Source organism: Podarcis bocagei, assembly GCF_964188305.1.
Source record: "Podarcis bocagei genome assembly, chromosome: 14".
Taxonomy (NCBI): Eukaryota; Metazoa; Chordata; class Lepidosauria; order Squamata; family Lacertidae; genus Podarcis; species Podarcis bocagei.
In genome coordinates, this window is record NC_138139.1 from 36,049,703 (window position 1) to 36,069,191 (window position 19,489).

At 43.8% G+C, this 19,489-nt stretch overlaps 1 protein-coding gene across 15 annotated transcripts in view; it reads right to left on the reverse strand.

The window, feature by feature from the left end:
* The window catches only part of RBFOX1 (RNA binding fox-1 homolog 1), a 1,500,640-nt gene extending 1,481,151 nt beyond the window's left edge, over window positions 1–19,489 (reverse strand). For 6 of the 15 annotated variants that reach the window (XM_081170155.1, XM_081170177.1, XM_081170148.1 and 3 more), the window contains exon 1: window positions 19,080–19,487. In XM_081170155.1, the coding sequence (XP_081026281.1) occupies window positions 19,080–19,331 (252 nt within the window). In that variant the 5' untranslated portion in view covers window positions 19,332–19,487. Of the gene's footprint in view, window positions 1–19,079 lie in introns of all 15 variants that reach the window. The other 9 variants (XM_081170145.1, XM_081170166.1, XM_081170176.1 and 6 more) reach the window with 4 other exon arrangements.

Genomic DNA, 19,489 nt, shown 5'->3' on the forward strand with positions numbered 1-19,489 from the left:
TTTTGAGGAGCTACAGTTAGAAACAAGCATCTGCTTGGCATGGACTACATTCTCTGTGGGGTGAACAGATAGAGAGAACTTTTGCTTCTGACTTTTTCCTTTTTCTGAATTAAAAAAAGGAAAGGAAGACCTGTCAGTCAAAGGTGGTACAAAATGCATAATATGGTAGCTCAATAGCAGAATACCTGTTTTGCATTCAGAAGGCGGCCCTGGGTTCAATCCCTGGCATCCCATCCAAGTAGGGCTGGGAAAAATTCCTAGTCTGAAACCCTGGAAAACAGCTGCCAGAGTGTAGACAATACTGAGCTGATTGCACCAATGGTCTGAATTGGTAGGAAGTTCCCTATATTTCTAAGCACAGAATTTTGGGGGTGCCATTTGAATCAAGATAGCAGACTGAACTTATCAAAAACTGCATTAATTTTCCTGGTGAGTAACCCCACACAATACTATGTCAGGCCAGGAATAAGGCCTTTTTCTCCTGTTAGCAACTGCTCATGCCTCTGGAGAGAATTCTTCCACTCTTTAAGTGCAATGGCTCAGGGGGATTTTCTTCTCTTTCTTCCCCTACACTCATTCTCGCTTTATCATGCAGAAATGCCACTCTGAGATTTACTGTTCATTTCTCAGGCTCAATATCACAGCGGAAAGCATCGGCTGACATTCAACTGTGTTATTAAACAAATGTTCCTGCATGAAATATGACTTCTTGTTTTTTACTCTTCCTCCAGTGAGTGACATGGCAGTTGCCTTGTGTTACACTTCAAAATGAACTGAAACCAAGTCCAAACCCTCCTGGCAAGTTTCCTCCAACACACACACACACACACACACACACACACACACACACACACACACAACTTCTTGTGGTTCTGAATGCTGATCCTATCAATGGTTTAGAAAGGAAGGTGTGCAAAGGAGAAATAGACAAATAAAGGACTTTTCCTCCTTCTCTATCACTCAGTGGTAGAGCATCTGCTTTGTGTGCTGAAGGTCCTAGGTTCAAACCCAGATGTCTCTAGGTAGGGCTAAAAGAGAGTCCTGCCTGAAATACTGGAGAGTCTCTAAGTCTGAGCCAGACAGGCTTATGGTCTGCACTGGTATAAGGTATCTTCTTATATTCCTAAAACAAGACCATTGTCTTACAATTGGTTCCCCTAAAAAATGTTGAACAGCTTAGGGTTGTCCATCCCCAAAAGGTGGGAGTTCCTGCACCTGGGACACGTCCACCTATTCACTTATTCCCTTGAAACCTTCTTGTTTGCTACTTTGCTGTTCTACAGAGATGTCTCAAAGCTCTTGCTGCTCCACAGTTGCATAGCCAAATATGTGTGTATTAAACATGGAGAAGGGGGCTATAAATGGTTGTGAGCCATGATGGCTATGCTCTACCTCCATGTTCATAGGCAGTAATACTTCTGAGTACCAGGTGCTTGAAACCACAGGAAGGTGTGTTATTGTGCTAGGGTCCTGCTTGTGAGTTTCCCACTACATCACTGTGAGAACAGAATGCTGGACTAGATGAGCCATCGGTCTGATCTAGCAGGCTCTTAAGTCCTTATTGTTTTAACCTATGGAGTAGCCTAGAAGTTAAAGAAGCATAAGAACGTAAGAAAAACCTGCTGGATCAGGGCCAATGGCCCATCTAGTCCAGCACTCTCTTCTCACAGATGCATATGAGAAGCACACAACCAGGATCTGAGTGCAACAGCACGCTGTCTGCATGAAATTCCCAGCAATTCACATACAGAGGCATACTGCTTCCAACAGTGGATGGATGTAATCGCTCTCAGTGCCCCTTTATCTGGCCCTTGGAATTCTCACTGAGCCACACCCCCTCATCTGGCCACACCTCTGCTCTTCATGATACACTTGTCACATGATACACTTGTCTGTTCTGCACCCTTCTTGAGTGGTTTCATCTGGCTGAAATGTGTCCCCGAACTATGACAATGCCTCTTACTTGTCTGGACAGAGGGAGCATGTTGAGTGCATGTATAAAATATCTTGATGTAAAGGTAAAATATATGTTTCTTGTTCCACCTACTTTTGTGTCTGGCTCCACCCATCAACGGTACATGACCAACAGGAGGTTGTCAGGATGGGAATGTAGCCCTCTGGCTTAGAAAGATTCCTGATCTCTGCAGAACACCCAGAGACTGGCCAAATTCCAACCATACATTTAAAGCACCGTGATGCCACTTTAAAGCTCAATGGATTCCCCAAAGAATTCTGGGAGCTATAGTTTGTTCTCAGGATTCTTTGAGGAAAGCCGGGACTATTTAAAGTTGTATGATACTGCTTTAAATGTATAGTGGGGGGGGGTGTAAAATAAAAATAAAACTGTCAAGTAGGCATACCGTAAATTCACATCAAAAGAGGCTGTTTAGGGGACAGTTCTGCAATTTGCACAGAAAAAGTTTGAGGCTAATAAATTTACCAAATGCTACATAAGCAAAAAGGAAAAGAAATCACTCTATATAGAGAGCCTAAGCATTGGCAGATGGCTTGCAAGGGCTACATTTTAATGACAATAAATCTTTATTGGTATGTAACTACATAGCCATTTGATGTTCTGCCATGGCACTTTAAACCCACTTAAGCAATCCAAACGTAATTATCACTCATTTAGTGTGCCCTGTGGTTTAAAAAGCAAACTTGATTGTGTATTTGACCCGCAATAAATGCATAGCAAGAACAATCTGATTACCCTCAGTCTAATTTTCATTGTCATGTAGTTTAGTTGCTGCTTACTTCGGGTTTGTAGATCCACACTGTGCCAACTAGAAGATTCTACACTTACATAGCAAATCCATTCCTGGACTGCAGATGTAAAATTAGGCAGGGTCCAGAGATCAGGAAGATCACAGCCTGGGATTGCATACTGAGTCCTCTCCTTCCACTTGCATTGTGATTTATTTATATGCTGCTTAATGCAAAAAAGGCTTCTAAGTATAAAAACCAGTGGCACACCTGTAGTGGGAAAGTCAGCACGGATATGGCTTTTAGAGGTGTATTAAACAACAGACTACACTGAGGATTGGAACTAATTTGAGACTTTGCCAGCCCACTCACAAAAAAGGACTCGGGAAACCCAACGTGTGGTAAAAAAGGCTATATTTATTCAAAATAAAGCAGCAGAGGATCTGCAACACTAATTAAGCAAATTAAATTTAATTCACCTAATCAAAATAAAGTCCAGGCAGGGAAGTTCCCTAAGGCAGGAGGGATCAGCTCTGTCCCCTGTCCTGGGAATGTTTACAGGTTTGAAAGGAATGGCAAAGAATTATTCCACCTTGGTATGATAACCTTGGATGTGTAAACCTGACAAGCATACTGTGGCCCCACTGGTTTGGCGTTTACCCTGGTGTGCGTGAGAAGCCTAAAGGGTCCTTCCAAGGACCCTCATAGTGAAGCCAGAGCTGGGTGACCTAAGAGTTCCCCAAACCCACTAATGCCTCAGCTATTTATCCCACCAGATCTCAAAATTCTCTTTCCTGCCTGAAGTAAAAGTCAATTAAGCTGATCAAAAAATGCCATTTAGGGCTCTTATCAGTATGGAGTTGGCAGGAGCTCTCCTGAAAATTCTTACTCAGACCCCAAACTATATAGGTAGGAAAGGAGACCACTGCAATGGGAAGAATGCAACATTTGGGGGAGGAACCTATTTATAAAGCCTGGCTTCCACCCTGACTGGATTGGCTCCCCTATCCATGTGATCACTCCCTAGCTTCTTCCTCAGGACAAAACATCCTGCACTGTCTTTGAGGGAGAATTGGGGTGTGGCAAAGACACCCCCATTCAAATGTGGGAGTGCCATTCTTCATTGTTGGTAGAAATTAATTGGATTGAGGATGATGTGTCTTCAGTTTAAAAAAATCTTGCTAATCACAGAGAAGTGTGGGCCAGAACATGGAAAGAATATACAGTGGTACCTCGGGCTACATACACTTCAGGTTACATATGCTTCAGGTTACAGACTCCGCTAACCCAGAAATAGTACCTCGGGTTAAGAACTTTGCTTCAGGATGAGAACAGAAATTGTGCTCCAGCGGCTCGGCAGCAGCGGGAGGCCCCATTAGCTAAAGTGGTGCTTCAGGTTAAGAACAGTTTCAGGTTAAGAACGGACCTCCGGAACGAATTAAGTACTTAACCCGAGGTACCACTGTATTCCATCTATACAGGAATAGCTTCTGAAGTGTCCTGAATTAGTGGGAGTTCGCAAGCCTGTATGATTTGGTCTATAAGAGGAAAGTCCCCTCCCGTAATACAAATGGTGGAGAGATATTGTACTTTGTAAATTATTTTAATCCAAATCTGGGAAATACCAGGCTTGAAAGACATTTATTTATGTAAATATGATTTGTGTAATTCTCTAAAAGCATATATAAAGTAGCCAGTGGTACAAACTTTACAGGCATCAGAACACATACATCCTATTCCCCCACTCTATGCACATAACTGCATTTGCTCCCCCCCCCCCCAAAATGTTTTCTCTCTATTCAATCTGAGCCACAGAATAATTTTTGGGCTGTGTATGTGCAAAACTCCCTGTTCCCTCAAACTCCCCCAGACATCTTCAGGGAACGTTGCTGCCACATTTACCAACAGGAAATGAGCACTCTGCTGGACATCATCAAAGAAATGCAAGGGATGCTTTCACTCACTTGAAAGCTTATTGATGGTTACTATCAGGCAAAGTTATATTTAACATGACCCTCAAAGTCAACCTCCGTATCTGACAAGAGATACTTGCCTGTTTTATGTTTTAAAAAATCCTTCTTGCTAGCAGCATGCCCTTCATCAGAGAAGCAAGATGCTTCACAAACCTTAATTAAGCAAAGCTAAGCCTAATAGCCCAACACAAAGTTAAGCATTAGCTTCATGATTGAAACAGAGAACCTTCAAGCTCTTCACTTCACCTGAGAAACCTAAAACTGTGACATCCAGCTGCACACACAACCCATAGTATTCACTCTGACTCATCACTGTACTTTGGATTGTCCTGAATACCACCATTTGGTAGCCAAGCCCAAAACCAAAAATCTCATTTGAATGCATTTTGACTTGCCTGCTTCTGAAAGTGACCATGAGGTGATTGATGATATCATCATTTATCAGTTTTAGAACCTTAAGTAGTGGCAGTTGCCAGGACATTGTCTTGTTCACCTCTGCGTAGTTCCTTCCTTATTTCAGATATAGTGATATATCATGATGTTTAGCTGGTGATATATCACGACATTGAAAGCCAGTTATATCCCTAGTGGCTTTCAGAGTGAAGCATAGTGCGCCTGTCTCTGAGAGGGAAAGTGAGTGTTTCCTTGTTGTTAAAATACTGTGTGTGTGTGTGTGTGTGTGTGTGTGTGTGTGTGTGTGTGTGTGAATCAAAATCTGTTCAGCATTGCAAAGCAGATTTCACCAATGAACCTAAATCGATAAAAACACATATGGTCAATTTCATTACTGTCCAACTCACCATGGCTTAATCTAATTACTGTTTGGTGATAGCTATGAATCATACATATCAAAATCAAATTACACTTTTTGTGATTAAGATGTTTAATTTTGAAAAAGACCAAAAGGACATTCACTGGAAACAGTGTAACCCTGTTAGCATTGAATGTACAGTATATCCCAACTAGTAAAACAAGATAATAAAAATGCAGGCAATGATCAGCTATGGCAATTTATATCTATTACAGAAACTCAAGGCAAGGAAGGGTGTGGTCAAGCTGAGAGGGAAGGCAGCTCTGGAATGAAAAGCTTGAATCAATAATTGAAAATCTAATCAGGGGATGGTATCACAAGTTGGAGCATTCACAGCTATGATCTTGAAAAAGTTGTATCTACAAGATTTGCGGGGGGGGGGGGGAGTGTCATTCAAGGCCCCACTTTTTGCCAAAGGCCTGTAGTGCTCTGTCTTCTCTCTGTTAGAAGTGCAACAGCAGGGATTTAGCAACCGGAGAGTTAATTCTGTTTACAGTTAGTCAGCTAACCAAGGGGTAGGGGCATTATTTTCTCTCTGGACTAGTCACCTCACTCTGGGCCTAATTCACAAGGTGAGATAGCAATGTAGCTCCTATGTCTCACTACCAAAGGACAAACTTTGCACCCATTATCCTTAAAAAGAAAATCTAGTCTGCAATAGAAAAACAGAAACTAGTGAGTTTTTATTTCAAATGCACACCTTGCTAGGAGAGGGGTGGAAGTAAAAAAAAATATGCTGTCTTGCATGCACAATAACAGCATGTGTGGGTTGTCTCAGGGCTGAACAAAAGTGGCGCCCCAAAATTTTCTACACTATTTGTGTTGGTAGCATGAGTCCCAACTCCCTGGGACCCTGGGTGCTCGAGCACCCACAAAATTCCCCATGAAGGGGCCAGGCACCCACAAATGTCGGTGCCATGGCCATGCACACTGCATGGCACCCATGGCCCCGGGCACCCACGGTCGTGGGGCCAAGCTGGCACTCCTGGTGGGTTGGGTTTTTTACAGGGCAGGGGGGCTAACATTTCATTTAATATTCTCCATGGAAGGATTAGCATTCTTGAGAGGTTCAGGGGGAATTTAATAAAAGATAGGATTTCTCTCTTTCAGTCACTCACTCTCTCACACACACAAGTCTGATACAGTGGTACCTCGGGTTACATACGCTTCAGGTTACATACGCTTCAGGTTACAGACTCTGCTAACCCAGAAATAGTGCTTCAGGTTAAGAACTTCGCTTCAGGATGAGAACAGAAATTGTGCTCCGGTGGTGCGGCAGCAGTGGGAGGCCCCATTAGCTAAAGTGGTGCTTCAGGTTAAGAACAGTTTCAGGTTAAGTACGGACCTCCGGAACGAATTAAGTAATTAACCCGAGGTACCACTGTAATTAGTTTCTAAGAAGCTTTGACTCACTTCTGGATGAACAATTCTCGGTGGGTCTGGTCTAGATGGAGAACTGCCTAGAACCACCTTTGTATGCCGCCTCAGGTATCTTGAGGAACTGAAGGTGGAATATGAATGTAAGAGGAGGAAAATGAATAAGGATAAGTCCTCCCGCTGACATGTGGTAGCCCATGGGCCTTGAATGCAGAAGGTCCCAAATTAAATATTTGGCATTTCCATGTAGGACTGGGAGAGTCTCCTTCATGAGCCATTGTCAGCCAGTGTAGACTTGTAAGAGCTCCTGGGCTTACCTGCTTCAATAAAGCATCACTTCCCTACCTTTAAGTGTACCAGCTATCATGATTTGTGCAGCAGCCAAGGCAACTACCTGCTTAGAGAACTCCAATGCCTCCAAAGCTGCAGGGGCATCAATGCACTGAACACCGCTGTGCTCCCATGGCCCAGGCCATCGTTACCCAAGAGCTGGAGAGATTTCAAGACTGCCTTTCCCACGGCAGAAAGTATTGTAATGACAAAGCCAACAAGTCCTTACATTTGGAAAGAGCAGCAGATCAAACCACAGCTGGAAAACCGTGACGGACTCTGCGGTTGACCACATTCACCACATCACCAGCATGACAAAGATAATGATGGAGACCTTGGCAGGCATTGCTCTATAGACTTCCTGTTTTTGTGGAAGAACGGGAAAGGGTGACCAATGAACATTCAAGATGAATGGAATAATCCTTGCTGGACATACAGGGGGAGGGAATTAGGCACATCCAGGGTGGTTTTTTGTCGTGTGACCTGAGATTATGATGCTTTTGTTACTAGTATGCTGTCCAGGGTTCCTATGGGTTGTTCAGGTTTGATGGTACATTGTCTTTAAATTGATGTTTTTCAATGTGTTGTAAGTTACTTGGAGACCTTTGAGTGACAAGCAACTAACAAGTGATACTAATCATCATTATTATATTATATATTTATACACCATCTTTTTTTCCCTGGCAGGGAATACAAGGCCGCTTGCAGATAAAATAACTAAACAGCTAAAAACACAGGAAGGGGAACAATCATTTAAAAACAATTAAACATCAGTTGCTTAAGCTCCCCATTCCTGTCTTTGACAAAAATGAACTAAGTGACATCCACTGTGATTCAACAGCTCTGCAGGTGAAGGAGACTGGTGACAGAAAGAGCAATGAGGGGGGAGTAGCCAGACTAGAGACAGAGAGGCAAGTTGCCCCCTTATCCCATGTTCCTAGTCATTACATAATAGGAGAAAAAACTTATTTTATTTACTTAAGTGTAGAACCTGATCTACCCCCAAATACCTGGGGCAGATAACAGTAGATCTAAGACACTCATTTTAAAAAATGGCCGTTTTAAAAAAGAAAAATCAAATTTAAAAGGTTAAACATTACTGATTGCCAACTCTGTGTCAGCTAAATCTCAGGGCCCCACACTCTCAAGTTAACCATGATTGTTGTACTGTGGTACCTTGGTTCTCAAATGCCTTGGTACTCAAACACCTTAGTTCCCAAATGCCAAAAACCTGGAACTAAGTGTTCCAGTTTTTGAACCTTTTTCAGAAGCCGAACGTCCAATGCGGCTGTCAGCTATTGTTTCCGGGGCACCTGCACTGATCAGAAGCTGTGCCTTGGTTTTCAAACATTTTGGAAGTCAAATGGACTTCTGGAACTGATTAGGTTTGGTGCTTTTGTTTTTGATATTTATTTTGGGGTTTTGTTTTTGAGGCTTTTTCGGTTAATTTGTTTTTGTGACTGTGTGGAACTCAGTTCCGCTATTGATTGATTGATTGATTGTGTGGCTGCAGAAATGGATAAAAGTCCCCCATCCAAACAATGACTATCATCAGTGCAGGTAAGAAAAAAAAATAATTTTAATTCTTATCATCTACAATACTGGCTTATTTATTTTACAGTACCGTGCATTGATTATTGCTTTCATTTTATGGACCAATGGTCTCATTAGGTAGCAAAATTCATGTTAAATTGCTGTTTTAGGGGTTGTTTTTAAAAGTCTGGAACGGATTAATCCATGTTGCATTGCTTTCTATGGGAAAGCGTGCCTTGGTTTTGGAACGCTTTTGCTTTGGAACCAACTTCTGGAACAGATTAAGTTTGAGAACCAAGGTAACACTATATAGGGCTGCAGTGAGAATGTGCATCCCCCAGTTTGGGCATAGGAGTTTCACGAGCAGAGTTCTGCAGGTGCAAGATTCCTTCATGCAATTTGGGTGCTTCCTCACTTAGGGATAGAAAAATCTGTCCATGTCAGTTTTCTAAGTTTCTCATTTTTTCAAATCTTATATTCATTTCCATACATTTCCACATCTGTTGGTGACTTTTATTTTAAAAAACTCTCATGAAGATTCATCAGCAGTTTAGTGCAAATTTCTCCTTATATAGACATGTTTGTATGCAATTTTGCCTACAATTTCCAAGCAATTTTCAAATTGCATGTTCTTTTCACTAATATAAATGCACACATGCATTTTTGGCTGGAGAACTGCATCACAAAATTCAGAGAAGAGCAATTTGCATAAGACTGCTGCATTTCAGTTTGCCTCTTCGTTCTGGAAGGTATGAATTAAGTTTGTCTTTAAATGCACACTCAGTCCATTTCCTCCTCCATCCATCTAGTCTTGTGGACAAAAACATTTGCCTTTGGGGAAATGGCTATAACCCATTCTAAACCCAAGAGATAACTCGAATTAAATCAATTGTTTTGTTGATTAATTAAAGGCTACCCAATAGGCTTCATTGCTGAAGAGGCTTTGAGCCTAGACTTTTGCTCCTCTCATCTCTGACATATGGACCAATTTCAGGTAGAATATTGTCCAAAGTTTTACATCTGATTTGCAGCCTTCTCTGAAGGGAACTCTGTTGGTGCAAGGAAGATGCTAATAGTTTTGATCATTTTGAACATCTTTGTGTTTCTGTGAAAAACGACGGAACCCAATCCAAGTGACCAGCTAATGTCTTGCTCAGCACTTCCTAACAATGCTATAATTGCAATCTCTCAGCCAGAGTTTCATATTCATACCACCAGTGGCGGGAGGCAAAAGGACACCCCTGGAATTGTCTCTGAATACATTCACAACTTGCACACACACACAAGAATTCCATTCCATTTCCTCCAAACCATTTGCAAAAAGAAAGACTCTGCAGTGAGGCAGAAACCCATTTGCAGCCATCTGCATAATGTTTGCAGCTTTTGTCTAGCTCAACGGCTCATCTTTGGGAAAATGGTTATTGAAGATTGTAATTTTCATAAACGTTTGAAAATTGATACAAAGGAAACTGGCCATAAAAACTTTGTGAGTGGGGTGGGAGGGGGATGTCTCTAAGTCGTTGGCTGCTAAATGGCACAGAAGAACATAAGATGTCATGCTGAGCAGTCTGCAGCTGGCAGAGGGTAGTCTTCTACCTGCACAAATCTAATGTGAGGATTTAGACTCAGATCTTGGACTTGGGCACAGCCCAGGATGTAACCGCTGGGCCTTCCCATCACACACAAGGCAGAGTAATATAGGAAGCTGCCCTAAGAATGGAAAGCAAGCCTGCTGAATCAAGCCAGTAGCCCGATTAACCCAGCATCCTGTTCTCAGAGGAACTAAGCAGTTGCCAATTGGAAACCCACAAGTAGCACTTGAGTACAACAGCACTCTGGCCACCTGCAGTTTCCAGCAACTGAATCTGGCCCATCTAGTGTAGTAGTGTCTAGCAGCTTTCCAGGATTTGGGACAGGGGTCTTGCCCTGCCCTGCTCTGAGATGCTGGAAATTGAAAGGGGCCTTCTGCATGCAAAGCATGTGTTCTGAACACTGAACTCTGGCCCTTCGTCAAACCATTGTAAAAAAAAACCAAATATGGCTTCTGGTTTGTTTGTTTGTTTGTTTGTTTGTTTGTTTGTTGTTGTTGTTGTTTTTTTAAAAAAAGGTTTGCTACTATCCAGGGTGCTGAAATGTCCTCAGCAAAGGCGTAATATTCCTGGCACTAAAATGTAGCATGCAAAAACAAAACAAAAAAAATCAGCCTTTCCACATTCCTCCCAAGCCAAGGCTGCCAACTGACCCACCCTGCTGTTGTGCCTTAAATGGCAGCTTGATGCAGATAAATGAGTAGGAGTAAGTGTTTGTAGTGCAATTATGGCCACACTCCTTAAGCAAAGAAGCACATTCAGTTTCTGGGAAAGCTATAGGCACTGGGGCCAATTTAAACATTTCAGGCAGGGGTCTCTCTCAGACCTACCTCAACATGCTGCAGATTAAAACTGGGAGTTCTGCATGCAAAGCAGGTGTTTGTTCACTGATCTATGGGTGCTCCTGATGAACATAGGAAACTGCTATACCAACTCAGGCCATTGGTCCATCAAGCTTAATATTGTCTACTTAACTAGCAGCAAGCTCTCAGCCCTGCCTGGAGATGCTGGGGACTGAACCCTGAGCCTTCTGTGCACAAAAACAAATGCTCTGCAATTGATCTACAACCCTTCCCTAGGGAAAGCTGGTGTCTCTCGGACCATCGGCTGACAGCCTGCAGTTAAGATAACCAAGTGGTGTGGAAGGAGGTGGAGTAGAGTAACTAAGCCACTGGTTACTAGGGAGGGAGGGGAAAGAGACTTGATAAAAGTCCATATTTGGGACAGGACCTCTACACCCACCATGGCAGTGAGATATGTCTCACCACTCGCCCAGCTCTTTCTCACTTTGAGCCCCTAGGCTGGACACTTAATTTCAGCCAGGTTAAGAACCTTGGAGAAGAAATAGATCACTTCTATCCTCCCATGGCAGCCTGCTGCATTTCCAGGCTGGGCACTGACAAAGAGAAATGAGGAGGCAAGGAGAGTGTTCCTGCCCACCTGCAAAGTTGACCCGCACTGGTGGTGAGATCTGGCCCAACTTTGCTTTGCATTAGGCCAACACCATCTGGAGCACAGCACCCTCCCCTATCAAGGGGGCAGGGAGGCTGGAGTAAACTCATTTGAAATTACGGACGGAAGGAAGGAAGGAAGGAAGGAAGGAAGGAAGGAAGGAAGGAAGGAAGGAAGGAAGGAAAATAGACATGGTCCCTGTTTCAGACCCCTTGCTTTGCAACTGCACTGCATCTTTAAAATAAGTGACACTGCAAGAAATGTAAAATAGAACAGCAAGAATGATGAAGCTGTAGAGCAGCTTCCCTGGGGAAGTGGAGAAAGCCCCATTCCTTGATATTTTTAACACTTAGATCCCAAAGAGGAGAAAATGTACTAGCTACAAACAAGCCAGAATTGGCAAGAAATCAATTGGCCCCACTTGCCGGGTCCTTCACATCACAACTTTCTTAAAAACACAACCCAGAAAGTACCCAAGTGCTGCTCAGCTTCCTAAACCTGAAATGAATTTCTTGTCCAAAAAAAACCAACCCTTGATACTGTATATATTCCTTTATTTTCCAGTTAAACATCAGCCTTGGCTCCTGTCAAGTTGTGTAAGGGAGAGCAAAGATGCAGAAGATGAAAGCATCTTGCCATCAGCAACAGAAGCAGAGTTCCCTAATGCAGGGAAAGGCTGGAGAATCTGATCTGTTTCAGCTAGACTGGCAAAGAAAAAGTGATTAAATGTGTTGTACATGCAATATGGGACACGGGTGGCACTGTGGGTAAAACCTCAGTGCCTAGGACTTGCCGATCGTATGGTCAGCAGTTCGAATCCCCGCGGCGGGGTGAGCTCCCGTCATTCGGTCCCAGCTCCTGCCCACCTACCAGTTCGAAAGCACCCTTAAGTGCAAGTAGATAGATAGGTACCGCTTTATAGCGGGAAGGTAAACGGCGTTTCCGTGTGCTGCGCTGGTGCTGGCTCACCAGAGCAGCTTCGTCATGCTGGCCATGTGACCCGGAAGTGTCTTCGGACAGCGCCGGCTCCCGGCCTCTAGAGTGAGATGAGTGCACAACCCTAGAGTCGGTCACGACTGGCCCGTACGGGCAGGGGTACCTTTACCTTTACCTTACATGCGATATAACATTGTGCCACCAGAGGGCGATGTGGAGTCCCATTTTTCTCTACCTGTTTTGTCTGTTTAAATTTACAACACTTTAAACAGAAACGCTACTTTGATGTGTCTAGATCCAGCCTAGAATTGCTAGATTCACCAGCCAGAGCTGGGTGCAATGTAAAGACATGCACTTAGAATTCATGGGCCTTCAAAGATCTATCCTCTCTTACCATACATGAATTAGGGTCATATCAGAGATTGCAGAAATGAGACACTACTCATGCTTTTGCCAAGCTTATACTGAACCCCTAGCTGAATGTGAAGCTGATGCGCTCATGTCCTCTTTGTGGGTTTCCCATTGGGGCAACTGATCTGCCACTTTGAGAACAGGCTGTTGGACTGGATGGGCCATTGGCAATGGGGGCTGTCCAAGGAGTAAGTCTTTTGAAGCTGAAGAGCCTGGCAAAGCCATGTCATTTAATCCAGAAAGACCTAGTAAAGGAGGTGGACACTCCTAGTCTGGGTTGTCCTCTGAGCATAGGGCAGGGGGTGTTCCAACAGGACATACATCCCTGTTTGTGGAACAGGAGAAACCTGGCTACAATTTAAGCCTTGTTGTTATTTTATTTCATAAAACTTATAAAGGACTTGATTGTGTGTGTGTGTGTGTGTGTGTGTGAGAGAGAGAGAGAGAGAGAGAGAGAGAGAGAGAGAGAGAGACTACCTCAAAGCAGTTTACAAAAATAACTAAACCATAAAATTGTTAAAAACAACTATTTAAAATATTCAGAAATAATTAACATCAACAATAACCTAAAAACTGGAATAAAACACATGACATGTCTGGATAGGCTGACTTTAAAAAAAAAGGTTTTTAGCAGGTGGCAAAAATAATAGTGAAGGAACTTGTCTGGTGTCAATAGGCAGAGTGTTGCAAAGTGTGAGTGCTACCACAGTAAAATATTGATTTCCTACTAGTATTATGTGGCACCTATAGCAGTGCCAGTTCTGTAGATCAAAGGAATCAAGTGGTTAAGAACCTGCCAAGCAAAACACTCAAATATTTGGCTGGACCCAGCTCTGCCACTATTGCAGCAGCCATGAATGGGTGGCTCTCTAGTAGAAATCCACAAGAATCCTGTTCTCCCCTCTCAGGTTGCACTCCTGTGAATTCAGTATATTACTGTGGTCAGGAGGCCTGAAATCATCTCCCACATCCCGATCCAGTCTCCCCCACCCTAAGTTCATGTTCCGTGGGTACGGAAAGACTGGAAGAGTTGCGGCAGTGGCTGGTGCACCCTGGGACTGATGGGGTGGAAGGCCAATAGGGGGTGGAGCCATAGCCAGTGATAGGCAAAGCAACAGCCAATGAATGAGCGAAGTGCACCAATGTGCACTGGTGGCTGGTGCACATTGGGACTGGTGGGGCGTGAGGTAAGGAGGCTAACAGTAGGTGGCACAAGAGTCAATGAAAGAAAAACCCAGCTCACTCTAGCTTTGTCCCCAATCCTTCTCCTCCCCTGTTGAGTTCTACAAGGGCAAAACTGAAACTGAGGAGGAGGAGGAGGAAGCTGACAGCCAAGGCCACCCCATGGACTGATTGGAAGAATTCAGGCAAGTGTAGCTTATCTGAGGGCAGACCAGGATTGGTGGAGCAGAATCCACAGAAGAGTTGCATGGAAGGAGAACAGAATTCATGCTATGGCTCTGTTATGCCCATGGGGATTGCTCCTTATGCACCCTTTTTCAAGTACAATCAATGGGAGGTTTTGCACTCTGGTTAGCAAAGTCATAACAACCTGGGGTGCTCCTTTGCTTCTACCCCCCCCAAGAAGAGCTGCTGCTGCAGAATCCACAAACAAGCAAACATTTGTAAAAAGAACAGTTATAAAATGTGGAATTTCTTTTACAACAGCCCAATAAAGGCTTTTTTAAAAAAAAAATGTACTTCTTTAATAGAAATCATTACGGACTATTAGGAAATCTTTCTACAGTGCACCCATTGATTTCCTGGACTTCTAATGCTATTAGGTTTGTTCAAAAGATTCTCCTTTTTAAAAAGAGAGAGAGAGAGAGCAAAGCCATTGAACTGATGCTCATTCAAACTTTCTCAGGGGACATGGCATATTCCCCCTTCCTGCCGCCTGACAAACAAATGCAGAGAGAAATCACAGTCACCTGAATTTTCTGGACATCGAGGACTAGATTCAGGGGCAGTGACTGAATCTGAATTTGGATGAGATGGAAGGATGGCCACAACTCAGTGGGGCAGCATGTGATTTGCATGCAGAAGGCTCCATGTTTACTTCTCAACGTCTCCATGTATGGCTGGGAAAGACTCCTGGTCTAAAACCCTGGAGAGAAACTGCCAGTCAGTGTAGACTATACTGAGCTAGATGGATCATTGCTCCGATGTAATGTAAGGCAACTTCCTGTGGTTCTGCCTTCGGTAAAAAGCAGCAACAGTGCCAACAGCCTGCATCACTGGGAATCTGCCAGCGCCCCAGCAGTGTGGCCAAATGACAAGAACCCCCTGGACCTGCTCCTTCTCTGCACCATCTCTCACTCTGGCCCAGACAGCGGTAAGGAAGGCAAGCAAGCAGGTGGTAGCAAATGAGAAGAAAGAGGAGTAGCTGGCAAGAATGCTGGTGAAAATGTAGACACACTGTGTCCAGGGATGGTGCCTTGCCCAAATGCCCTCCAAAACCTGGAACTGGCATTGCAAGGATTAGGTAATGAGAGACAGATTTGTGCCATTGTCTGTCTGTATCTCCAAACATTCCTTGTTGACTGCCTCACCCCCATTATTACTCTCCATTATCCATTATTATTATTCTTCATTGGAGGTTTCTAAGCAGAGGTTGAATGGCCTTCCAGCTCTACGATTCTAAGTTCACACCACAGACACTCAGATATCCTCAAACCTGATGCCTTCCAGATGTTTTGGGGTACAGCATCCTAGACTAGGAGCCTGATGGGAGTTATAGTCCAAAACACCTGGAGGAATGGAGGTCTGGGAAGGCTGCTTTTAACAATACAGGCGTTTTCCCCACTTACATGGGTTCGAGTCAAGCGTGCTGCAGGGAAATAATTAAATAAATCTATTTAAACTGCAAAAAAGGTACAAAAGGGGCAAAAGCGGCCCAAAAAAGAGTGGAGGAAAACTGCAAAAATGGAGCAAAAAGAACAGGAAAGTGGCTAGCAATCCCCAGCACTTTGGGGTATCTGTCTACCTCTGAATCATAGCCAGGCACTTAGGTGTACCGGTCTACCCTGCTTGTTATTGTTCCCACATTGTACTCCAGTGATGAGGAAGACTGAGAGCTACCATTGCCACCATTCATGCCAATCTAGTAAAGTGCTACTGGTTTTTTCGAGGGTTTTTCAAGGGTTTCCAGAGGTTTAGAGGGTTTTCCAGGCTTTTTAGATTATGTTCCCCAGGAACGTAACCCCCACATAAGTAGGGAGGCTCTTACGCACACAGAGAGGGGTTCTTGGTGGCTTCCTCTCCCCAACTCTTAATAACAAATGTACCTTCCCACAGTAGTCCAAGACTAAGCACCCTTTAGAAGTTTGAGCTTTAGTCAGGATATGAGGGGATCATTTAATTTAATTATTCTTCTAATTGTTGCTCTGCCTCAAGCCTTTGGGAATATTAGATAGATAATGTTCCAGTTGCAAGACTGAGAATAGATTTCTTCTTGTGACGCATTGTGGGAGATTGACTGGAATTCCCTTACTATTTAAGCGCAACTTCACTTCAAAACCTCTCTTTTTAAGCAATAAAAATGAACAAAGAGGGAAACTCACCTGTCCATTTGTGGAACACTATACATCTCCACATCAGATCAGAAGGAGCCAGCAGCCTGCCAGATGTTGTTGGATTCCAGCTCCCATCAAGTGCAGCCAGCATGGTCATTGTCAAGGGATGTTGGGAGTTGTTGTCCAACAACATCTGGAGAAACACCAGTCCGATAGCCCTGGTCTATAAGGAGGATCTGGAATGCTGCTATAACCTAAAAGCTGGAAGCTTAGACAATGGATCAGAAAGGCACCAATTTGAATTTCACCTATGCCAGAGAGTCAGTCAACTGCCTTGGGCAAGCCAAGTCCCTCAGTCTCACCTCTTCCCTCCCCACCTGCAATATGGAGCCGATATTAACAGATCTGCACTTTATGAAAAACACCAAATACATGTTGTTGCTTTGATGGGAACTGATGCTACTTCAATAACATAAAAGCCCTGCTGGATCAGACCAAAGGCCCATCTGTAGTCCACCATTCTGTTCTTACAGTGACCAACAAGATGCTCAGGTGAGAAGCACTCTCTCCCCACCTGTCATTCCCAGAAACTGATATGCAGAGGCATGCTACCTCCAGCAGCAGAGACAGAACACAGCCATCATGCCCAGTAGCATTCTTCCACTCACCAGCAACTAATATTCAGAAGTACACTGGCTCCAACAATGGAGGTAGAACATTTAGCCATTCTGGCTAGTCTTATCCTCCATGAATTTGTCTAACCCACTTTTAAAGGCATCCAAGTCAGTGGTCATCATAGCCTCTTCTGGGAGGAAATTCCCATGTTTAATTATGTACTTTCCTTTGCTCTGCCCTGAACCTTCCCCATAGGACAGATTTAAAGATGCCTTGCCTATCTGCTTAACTTTGATATAAACATATCTTAGAAAACCACCACAATTTCCTGGTACCTCCTCCTTAAACAGAAGCATGACCCTGTCAAAAGTTACCCCTGAAGTGACAGCTCAGGAAAATGGAAGGGTGTGGGAAAACATGCAGTTTACAGACCGGAGCAAGAAATATTCTTTAGCCATTGCCTCAGATCTGTTCAATGTTTTGCCTGGTTTAGTAACTTCCCAATCCCACTCAATTACACCTTCATTTAAGAGGTTCAGTCAACTTGACTTTCATTCTTCAGCAGCTACTAACAAGATCTGTTCAATTACAGTTTGACAGCGCAGCATCTAACACAGACAGAGTTCTCCCATGAATTTGAACAGTACACAAACACCAAATGCAAGGCAGCAGAGAGGGATAAGAAGAGAAATGTCATGCCTGCTCCTTGCTGTTGTACACGAACGATGATGTGTTAAATACTAATTGTGTGCTGTCAGGCAGGCAAAAAACAGCTGCATTCAGAGAAATAATCCTGCCAGCGGGATGAATCAAGCAAAAAAAAACACTATCTGCCTTTCAAATTAGCAAGGTCTGTAAATCCTTCCAAAAGCATGTATCAGTCATTGATTTTTTATCTGGCAAGGAAGCAGATCTCAATTCAAGAAAGGCACCCAGGATTGGGAGCGGGTGGGCAGGAGAGAGATTGGGGAGATAAACCATGCTTTTCAAAACGAGACACCACCACAAACTTCCCATCCTGCCAATGAGCTCACTTAGGAAACTCTGCTTTCCCCATTTGGGGGAATAGCTGAGCTAAGACCTACACAGGTGCAGAAAGTAACAGGCAGGAGCAAGCATCTCACCTGTCTGTGTTTCAAAGAAATTGTCAAGTGCTACCCATCTGTTTTCATTTTCTTTATTTAACAAAACAAAACAAAACAGGCTTTTGAGCTACATTCCCAGCACCTGCCATCAAGCACAGACGCTGAACACATACCAACACACAGTTTATGCTGAGAAACTCAGATGATGGTGAGACTTAAAAACAAATAAATAGAAAGACTGGTTCTCCTACCTAATGTGATTTTTCTTTTGGAAAAGTCACAAGCCAACTGAACATTCCCCCGTGACTTTAAAAAATGCCCCACTACCCACCAAACTCTTCTGCCAGATTCAAGGTGCTCTAACTGCTCTTTCCAAGTCTAGGAAGAAGCGAAGGGCCTAGACTGATGGACTATTACGGCAGCCCCCAGCCCACTCAGGACTTTCCTCCCTTGTCCCACCGAGAGTGGAAGGAAGCAGACTGGGAAACTCATCTCTCGGAAGCGAGTGACTCTCGCAAAACACTCACCAGGAGGTCAGTGTCACACCTTGCAAACTCATGGAGTGAAAAGGGCAAGGAAACAGCAATGGTTCAACAGATACATTTGGCTGTTCTTGACGAGGCGGGACAGCATCATTAGTGCAAAACCTGATCAACTTCACAAAGGCAAGTCATCTGTGTGTCCCCCAAAAGTCATCTTTTAAGCCTCACCCCCAAACACACACCACCAGTTCAGATGTCTTTACTCACAGTTTGGCCTTCTCCCTCTGTCTGGGTCCCAGACTCTTCTCTGCCCAAGGAAGCCATTCCATTCCTTGCCTCCTCCTCCTCCTCCTCTTCTTCTCCACCTTCTCTTCCTTTCATTCCAATGCTTCCTCCATCGTTCCCCAGCTTCAATCTCTTCCCCTCGGGTTGTGGATCCTCCACTTCCTCTCGCCTCATCTTGCCATCTCTGACTCTCTGTTTCACTGCCTCCTCCAAGCTGCTAGCAGGATTGGACATTTTAGAAAAAGAACAAGGAAGGTTGTGCACTTTACTATATTTTTTTCAGTATTATTTTGGCCTAGCGAAGCTGCCTCTTTGGGGGAAGATTTGGGGCTTCTGAGAGCTGCCAGCCTTGCTCTCTCCGATATGCACAGGCTTCTTTTAAAAATTTAGCT